General features: G+C 42.2%; 1 protein-coding gene across 3 annotated transcripts in view; it reads left to right on the forward strand.

Annotated features, from left to right (window-relative positions):
- LONRF3 (LON peptidase N-terminal domain and ring finger 3) overlaps positions 1-8,411 on the forward strand; it is a 56,206-nt gene extending 47,795 nt beyond the window's left edge. For 2 of the 3 annotated variants that reach the window (XM_083486395.1, XM_083486396.1), the window contains exons 11-12: positions 213-362; positions 1,220-8,411. In XM_083486395.1, coding sequence (XP_083342521.1) covers positions 213-362; positions 1,220-1,375 — 306 coding nt within the window. In that variant the 3' untranslated portion in view covers positions 1,376-8,411. The remainder of the gene's footprint in view (positions 1-212; positions 363-1,219) is intronic. The other variant, XR_014521735.1, reaches the window with a different exon arrangement.
- Positions 8,412-9,195: the final 784 nt, after the last annotated feature.

A 9,195-nucleotide genomic window follows, 5' to 3' on the forward strand; every position in this document is an offset into this window, starting at 1 on the left:
TCCAGGTGCCTGGGTTTCTTTGTTAGAATCCCTCTAAAGCTGTTTTCCCCCTGGTGATACCTCCTGGGATAGCTCAGTTTGGTAGAGCATGAGATTTAATCTTAGGATTGTGGGTTCAAGCCCCACGTTGGGCAAAAGATTCCTGCATTGCAGGGGGTTGGACTAGATGACCCTTGGGTCCCCCTTCCAACTCTACAACTCTATGATTCCAGGTGCAAGGAGCAGAAAGTGCTGAGCTGAAGCTCCTTCACGAGTCTGTATATGACGAGGCCTTCAAGTGGTTTGATGCCCTCGGTGCAGGGCTCAAGGGTCGTATCCTCGGTCACTTTGGTCCAATGCCTGCCAAGGATTCAGATCCACAGGTAGGTACAGGATGTAACACTCCGGCAGGGACAAGAATTTGAGCTCACTCAATTTGCCCAGTTCAATCCCAGGCGTCTCCAGGCAGGCCTGGGCGTGTGAAAACCTTGGAAACCTGGAGAGCTGCTGCCAGTCTGTGTAGACAGTACCAAACTAGATGAACTGATGGTCTGGCTTGGTATAAGGCAGCTTCCTCTATTCCTTAACCTTTGAGTGCACTGTTTAGAACAGAGTGATGCTTTGCATGCCATCCTTGCATTTTTTGTGTGTATTTTACGTTGGGTATAGTTTCAGTTATTTAATTATATGAAGCTTATTCATGTTGTTACATACCGTATTTTTCGCTCCATAAGGCACACCAGACCATAAGGAGCACCTAGTTTTTAGGGGAAAATCAAGAAAAAAAATATTATCCCCCCCCCCAGCCCCAAAGAGCACCGGACAGGCTGCGCAGACAGTCTTGCTCTCCCAGCTTCAGCAAAAGGAACCTGAAGCCTGCGGAGCGCAGCGGGAACTCACTCTGCGCTTCGAAGACTTCCCTCTTGCTCTCCCGGCTTCAGCAAAAGCAATACGAAGCCTCTGGAGCGCGGAGGGAGCGCTCCCTCTGCGCTTCGGAGGCTTCGTGTTGCTATCGCTGAAGCCAAGGAGCCTGCATTCGCTCCATAGGACGCACACACATTTCCCCTTAATTTTTGGAGGGGGGAAAGTGTGCCCTATAGAGCGAAAAATACGGTACGTTGTCTTTTAATTTAAGATGTTACAATTAGGTTGGCGGTTCCTGAATACGGGGTTTCCATCCTGCCACTTTCTCCAATTATTAACCATGGCTGTTAACAATAATGCTTGCTCTTCCTTGCAGTGCAACCCCAATGGCCCTGCCTGGTGCTGGTGGATCCTTGCTGTCTTTCCTCTTGAGAGCAAAGCCCAGCTCCCATTTCTTGCCATGACATCCCTGAAAGACCGTCTCCTCGGCATCAAGCGCATTCTTGACTTCATGGCCAACCCGGGACCATGAAGATAAGCGGCGCAAGAGATCCTGTGAATCCTGTTAGAATACTTGAGCGTCTCTCGGCTGTTTCCTTACACTGATGACTTCTTGAGCTTTCTCTCCTGCTATTACATCTCATTGTCTCTTCGCCAGCTGAAGCAAGACCTGCAAGGTTAAGCTTCATGGGTGGAAGAGGCCTTTAGCTAGTTGCAATGATGTGTTAACAGAGAATGGTTTTTTGGAGCGAGAAATGGCTCTAACATCAACACAGCAAAAACTATAGCTACTGTGCAGGGAGCATGCAGCACGATCCCAAGCACGTTCTACTCAGAAGTAAGTCCTGAAAAGCGTGACAGGTCTTCACTTCCATGTAACCACCCAGAAGGGCTGCAGCCTTAATGTTGCTGAGTTGGTTCTTTAGCTCAAAAAGAATTACCAATGTTTCCATAAATATATAGATATCTTTCTACATATATGCATAATGAAAGTGAACAAAACAGATGTGAACTTTTTTCTTTTTTTTCTTTTTTGCTATAAGCAATTTTTTTAAAGGTTAGTCCAAATTTTTATTTTATTTTATCTGGGAACAGTTGCATTGAAATATTTCTTGTTTAATGTGAAGCTGAAATAACTAGCCATCGTGCTGTTTTATTTCAAGGCATATTCCAAAGGGTTATGGTTTGGTGTGTTTTTTTTTAAAAATCTGTATATTAACAGTATTCAGAAGTTTTTGATGGATATTATTAGTATTATTTTGGACTAAAAACGTTTATTTGGTTTTCAGTTGCAAATTCACAGCATGATCCTCTAATGTAAATCCTGCTACATTCAGTGGTGATTAGCTTACTCCCCTAGAAAGTGTGTTTAGGATCATAGCCTAAGACTGTGTGTATTCTTCATAGAGGTCTGGCTGCTTTACTATCTTATAGTGTTTTTAATAATGAACATGAAGATGGGGGGTGGGAGTGTTAATAATACACAGTCTCATGCTTGATAACTAGTTTGCTTTTACATTTTGTGGAAGGTCTAAATGGAACTGATACAATGGGTTGGATCCAGACTTTGTCATACTTAGGGTAGACCCATTGACATGAATGTGACATTATCATGATGACTAACCTAAGATTAATTTAGGTGGGTCTGTTCAAAGCATGACTAACAGCACCACCCTAACCAAGTCCACTTAGAAGTAAGTTGCATTGAATTCAATAGGACTTACATCTAGGAAAGTGGGGTTTGGGTTGCCACTGAAGTCTGGATCCAACCCTCCAATTTTTGAAGATGTCAAGGTATGCTTCAGTGGATTTTTCTCTCTCTCTCTCTCTCTCTTTAAAAAAAGCACACCAAAAATAGTACTTACAATTCTTTCTTTGAGTACAGAATTATCTGTACCTGGTACCAGGAACCAGATAACATCTGGACAAATCTTGTTTTGACATTTAATTTGTTAAAAGGATGTTCAAGGACAGCAGTGAGGGTCAAAGGAAGAATGATCAGGGACAAGGGAACAAGGTGTACATAACACATTGTCCTTCATATTGTTGTTTAGAGAAGCTTGCTGTGGCAGTTTGCTTTGGGATTGCTGTTATTTTTCTGATCTAAATGAATGTTGTGACTTTGTCAAGTTGAGCTCTTAGGGGGCTGTTCAGAAAACTGCAGACCACTTTGAAGAGACTCTTTTACAGCATTTCTTTGGTAGCCTTTATACTGGGGACAGGTTGGATGGCAGCAACAGGAGGACACAAAGAACTTTCCATATAGGAAGATTATGTGCATTGCCAACAGGAGAGTAACAGATTGAGATACTGCTCCCACTGGCTTTATCAGTGTTACTCTCCCATTGGTAATTCTCAATTTACTCTTCTTGGGAATGTATTCCTAAATTGGAGAATGGTCATTGCTCAGTGGTAGAACATCTGCCTGTATGCAGAAGGCCACCAGTTCAATCCCTGGCACCTCCAGTTAGGACTGGGAGAGACCCCTGCCTGAATCCACAGAGTCACTTCCAGTCAGCATAGATGATACTCAGCTGGCCGGACCATTGATCTGACTCTGTTCTAAGGCAGCCTCCTACATTCCCTTTCCTTTGTTGCTTTTCTGACACCTGCATCCTCTGGCTCCCAATTGCTGCAAAACTGCATTGTTTTTATTTAGATAATGTGATAACAACATCACTTTTTAAAAGCATGTATCATTTATCTTAACTGTACTGTGAGGCTGGTGGTGGTTTGGATGCCTCCTAACATATTTCTGGACAGGTTTTGCTGCAGTTCTCTGAAATGCTCTTACATGAGGTCTGCATTGCAAATGGAAATGCATTGCAGTTGTATAAATTTTGGGGGGGAGTGGTGGAGGGGAGATTGAATTGTTCTGGGGCTGAAAACTACTGTGATGGACATTAATGTGCAGAGACGTTGACCCTTTTTAAACTTCAAAGAAGGAGGTTGAAATGCTGCTGCCACCGCGCACTGCTCCCCTCCTCCAGACTCATGATGAAAACCTGTCCTTAAAACCAGGTGAAATGTCTTATTTAATATTTGCACTCCTACCGATTGCATTGCCAGATTTATTTATTTTTATTTTTTTAAAAAATCTGTTTATTTTCTACTGGAGTGCTCAAGGCAGTTTGCAAAAATATGAAATAAAAATAGCAAAAGTAGGCAATGATTGAAAACAAGATGGTGCAAAGGTATCATGAGATCTATATATACATATACATGTGATCAAAGGAGAAGACTTAAATGCTGGGTTTAGCTATCAAGAACAGTTCATAATAGCCGAAAGCCTGGTAGAATGAACATGGATCCCTACCGACGTTCCTTTTATTCTGCATTCATGACGATTTGTGCTCTTGATGGTATCGGGGTGATTCTACTTGATTCTGCTTTCAGTACAGCAGTTCGAAAGCACATCAAAGTGCAAGTAGATAAATAGGTACCGCTCTGGTAGGAAGGTAAACGGCGTTTCCGTACACTGCTCTGGTTCGCCAGAAGCGGCTTAGTCATGCTGGCCACATGACCCGGAAGCTGTGCGCCGGCTCCCTCGGCCAATAAAGTGAAATGAGCGCCGCAACCCCAGAGTCGGCCTTTTACCTTTACCCTTCCAAATAGCAATGGAACAATAATATTGCAGGAGCATCCCAGAACAACTGTTGCAGAACAGCATACGACAGCGCTATTTTTCTAGAAAAAGAGGTGCCGGAACTCACCATGAATGCCTCCCGTATTCTCTTACTATGGCAATGACGCCCACCTGAGAGGTGCCAGAACTGAGTTCCAGTGAGTTCCAGCTGAAAAAAGGGCCTGACATGTGGACAGCCTAGTGTAAATCTGCCACTAATGCACTATTATTACATAAATGACTCCTTGAAGAAGGGGCAACCCTATGACACTTAAAGAGATATATGATGGACCTAAATGGGGATGCGATTCCAGAGCAGTACTGCAACCATTAGAAAAGTCCTTTCCCCAAGTACTTACAGATCTGTAGCTTACAACAGACTTGGGAACTGGGGCAGAGGATGTAATCTCCACCTCCGCCTCCTCATTGGCTATGCTCTTGCAATTGTGGAAAGCAATTGATGAAAATGCCCATGAAGAAAGTCAAAGTTGGTTACGCTACTAATCTGACACTGCTTTCTACATAAATCTCCATTGTGTTCTATTTTGGAGGACAGTTCTCTGCATTTGAAGACCTCTATTTGAAGATGCAAGTTCAGTTTAATGAATTATTATTGTTGTTGTTGTTGTTGTTGTTATTTCCAAGTGTGCATCTGTATGTAAATCGGCATGTTGTACTTTATGCAAACCTGTATTTCTTTTCTTTTGGTTGATGCATTTCCTCACTTGTTGCACTATGTAACTGGCCACTCCAGGCATTATATAGCACTAGGTCCTCAGAGACTTTTCTCCCACCTGTGGATTTTTGTGCCGGTTTCCCTCCCACCCACTCCAAGTGATAGTGTAAAAAAGAAAAAGAAAAACAATAACGGAAATGATCTCATTAAAAAGTGGCCAGAATTTTGTGTGTGCATTTGCCTGAAACAAACCAAAGATGTGTCGAGACCAAAACTGTACTGTGAAGCTACTCATTAAATATATGCAGTCACAAATAGGGAGCAAAGCAACACTGCAGTTGTGTGGTTTGGTTGTGTGCGCCCATACTCACCTCCTCTGGTAGAAGACCTTTCTGGGAGGTGGACAATGGCAGTTTGCATATAGCAGAGCTGAATAAATTTATGTAACCAGTAATGGAAAATTTGGCCTGCAATGAGTTATACTTATCTTCTCTGGATGGGTCTTGCCCAAATCTTTTCTATTTTTTGTTAAACCACTGGTAACCACTGGTTACTAGGAAGGTTGCCATATTAATAACATAAAAATTTGGCGCAGGTCAATTAAGGGTGTGTAAAAGAAATGTGGACAACAGCTTTTCTTGTGGGTGGAAACACCAAATTATTGCTTTCTCTCTGTGTGACATTGAGAATGGCTGAATAAGGGGACTCATGATGCCACTGCCATCATGATTTTTTACAGTTCTGCACCTCTACAGTTTGCCCTAATTGGTAGAGACCCCCTTCAGGCCATCTTTCAATATAGTCCAAGTCAGAGGAGATGCTATATCTGGGGGGAAATCTTAAGTATGCAATGCATATTAAGCCTATGGTACTTAGCAAGATTGGTAGAATATCAACGATTCAATATTTAAATTAATCTGTTAAATGAAACTGTTTTGAAAAAGGTTTTACTGGATTTTGAGGATGACCCTGATGGAGTGGGCTGCAGATATTTAAAGAACTTTTTTTTTAAGGAATTTTTTTAATATATACACGGACTTCAAAATCCCCATGTGGTGGGTGCCTCTTTCTCTCGCCCTGCTGAGATGCTGTCTGCTGCCACGCATGTATTTTGAGGGGGCCTGGGGGGGGGAGATGATATGTTTATTTTTAGAATGGTTGTTTTTATTCCTGTGCAAAGTTTTGCAGCTCTAGCAGTGCAGTCCTATTCATGTTTATTCAGAAGTAGGGCCAGCTGTGTGTTCAGTGGGGATCCCAGGAAAGTGTATACAAGAGTGTAGCTTTGGGCTGCAGCCCTATACCCACTAACAAGACTAACAAAAGCCGGTTCGATGGGGGTTTTAAGGGGGAGTGCTTGTCAAAGGCCTCTCTCCTTCAATGAGTGAGTCTGCCTCTTCATCACCATAGCAACCTGTTGCTGTTGCTTCTGCTTCTCCCTTTCCTCATCACTTGCTCGCACCTGTGTGCTGTTCAGGCAGGGGCTAATCAGTGAGCAAGCAGCCATGGGATGTACTCCTCTTCACCGCCAGTGTGAACTGGTCTGTTGCAATAATGAAGAGGAGGACCAGGGGGTTCTTGTTAGAATTCCCTCTGTTGGGCAGTGCCAGTGGAATTCCTGAGTGGGCCTTAAAAAGTCATACAATTAATCAGCAGAGACTTTTTAAACCTGAAATCTAATAATATGCAGTTGTGATAGCAGACTGGCCTGTCTCAGTCTCTCTCTTGGTTTTTCAGGATGTTTTGACGTACAGTCTCCTAGAGCCCACAAAACTTGGATAGGCATTGGCAAAGTCGATGTCTGTTGTTCCTTTAAACTTTGAAGTTTTCATACGACAAGAATGACTTAACTCCTGGATTTGAAGTGCCTGAATACTTTTGTTAGTTGCTGTTTATGAGCTTCTCAGACTTCATGAGCCATATACTACTTTTCGAAGAAGATTTTGAAAATACGTTTGAGAGTAAATTTTGAGCAACGAAAAGGTTTACAAAGCCGTAGTGTAGCAAAACCAGTGTTTTATGCTTTGAAATGTTTTCTGTCAAGGCTTTGGCCTAGTCTACACAAACAGCAGAACAAGGTGGCAGATTGTTCCTGAGTTGCATTGCACCATGTCTGAATGCTCCTGTAAGGGTTGGTTGGTTGGTTTAGGAACTCCCTGCAAGTAGAAAACTAGCCTATTGGCTGGGGGAGAAGGTTTTATACCAACCTGGTTTCTGCTGTATAAGATTTCTACATGCAATGAGTTATGTTGGTTTGTTTAATGAAATGTATATTTTTTAAAATGGCACCTCACCTGTAGTTTGTAGTAGTACAGGTGGGGCATGCAACAAAATGTTGCAGCATTAACATTTCCGGTTCATTTCCATGTCCACTCCATTTCCCTTTCTACCTACTTTCAATTTTTTTTCAGCATTGGTCACTGAACATGCTTAATCCTACATCTTTTACACACACACACATACACACATACACACACACACACACACACACACACACACACACTGCACCGCTCCTTTTAGGGCTTTTTGTAAAGATTTATTGTTGTTCTGCAGATTTTAAGGTGTTGGTATTTTTAAGCCTGCTGAAGCTTAATTCTTTCGTGTGGTTTGTACTGCTCTAGCTATATATGCCGCAGCAGTCGCATTTAAATATCAGAGATGGAAGGAGTGCCCATTTTACTATTGCAGTACTCTCAACAACTCAGCTAGTCTGCATGTGTAGAACAGGCCAAAGTTCAAATAGGTTAAGTTGCTGCTCCTCAGCAATCCCATTAAACCAGGGGTGAGGAACCACTGGCCTTCCAGATGTTGCTGGAATGAAACTCCCATTAGCCCCAGTCAGCATGGGCAATGGGCGTTGCAATCCAACAACATCTGGAGGGTCTCAGTTGTCTTAGCCCTGCATTAACAATAAAATGTTTCTGATGCCAGAAATTAAGCCGCCCCAAGGTAGCCAACCTCCTGTGAAATTGCAAAATTACATCACTTTGAACAGCATTCTTTAAAAATGAATGAATGAATAAACAAGCAAAAGTTTGCACTACAATGAACTTGAAGTGAAATTAAGTATAAATTCTTATCATGGTTCAGCTACCTCTTTCTGTTAGGTTTGATTAGGAATTTTTTCCCCAGTGCATTCTGATTTGTCATGTTATAAATGTATTTCAGTCTAGTTTAAAAAAAAAAAATTCTGTATGTGTTCTTATGTCATTTTGCATCAAAGCTTTGGTGATCTGTGATTTGCTAATAAAAAAATTGTTTGTTGACTAACGTGTGTTGGTGGCTTAACTGATATGGGATGTCATTGTATTGTTTTGTAACAGAAGGTTGCACATTATTACTTAGCTTATTGACTGGGGCGTAGGCACACATTCTGTTTCTGCAACAGAAATCTGACACCCAATACCTGGAGAGTGAAAAAAAAAAACACACCCTTGATAGGTATAAAGTGAGGCACAGTTTAGCTCAGGGCTAGCTAAACCCACACTTCTCATTGTACAGTCTAGCTTTTAATGTATGCATCTATTTTATAGCTCACCTTTCCTCCGCGAAGTCATCACATAGGGTTCTTCCCATTCCTCTAACCCACCTCAAATCTGCCCTCTCAAGAACCCTATGATATAGGTTTAGTCTGAGAGATAATGGCCTAAGATCATAAACCAGTGTATTTAGGGTTGTCGGCAGGTGGGCACAAGACAAAAGTGGGTGGTGTTAAGTTACATTCAGATATAACATCAGATATACACAAGGACATGTTTCTCCAGCCAGGTATTATCTTTGCACAGACCCACTCCAGCCAGGTAAAAGCACTTGAGAGGGACCAATGAAAGGTGCAGCCTGAGGAGACATGACCTAGGGAGAGTCCTGAGGGCTTGACAGAGAATTTTTGAGAGCCACATTTGGCCCACAGGCCCGAGGTTCTCCAACTATGCTCTCACCACTATAATTCACAAGTCTTTTTTTTTTTTAATCAAAGTTACAAGCTTGGTGGTCAGGGGAATAGTGTGGACGTAGTGTATTTGTTTTCATTAAGGCTTTTGACAAAAGTCCCCCA

The sequence above is a fragment of the Podarcis liolepis genome (assembly GCF_965112155.1).
Source record: "Podarcis liolepis genome assembly, chromosome: Z".
NCBI classification, from domain to species: Eukaryota; Metazoa; Chordata; class Lepidosauria; order Squamata; family Lacertidae; genus Podarcis; species Podarcis liolepis.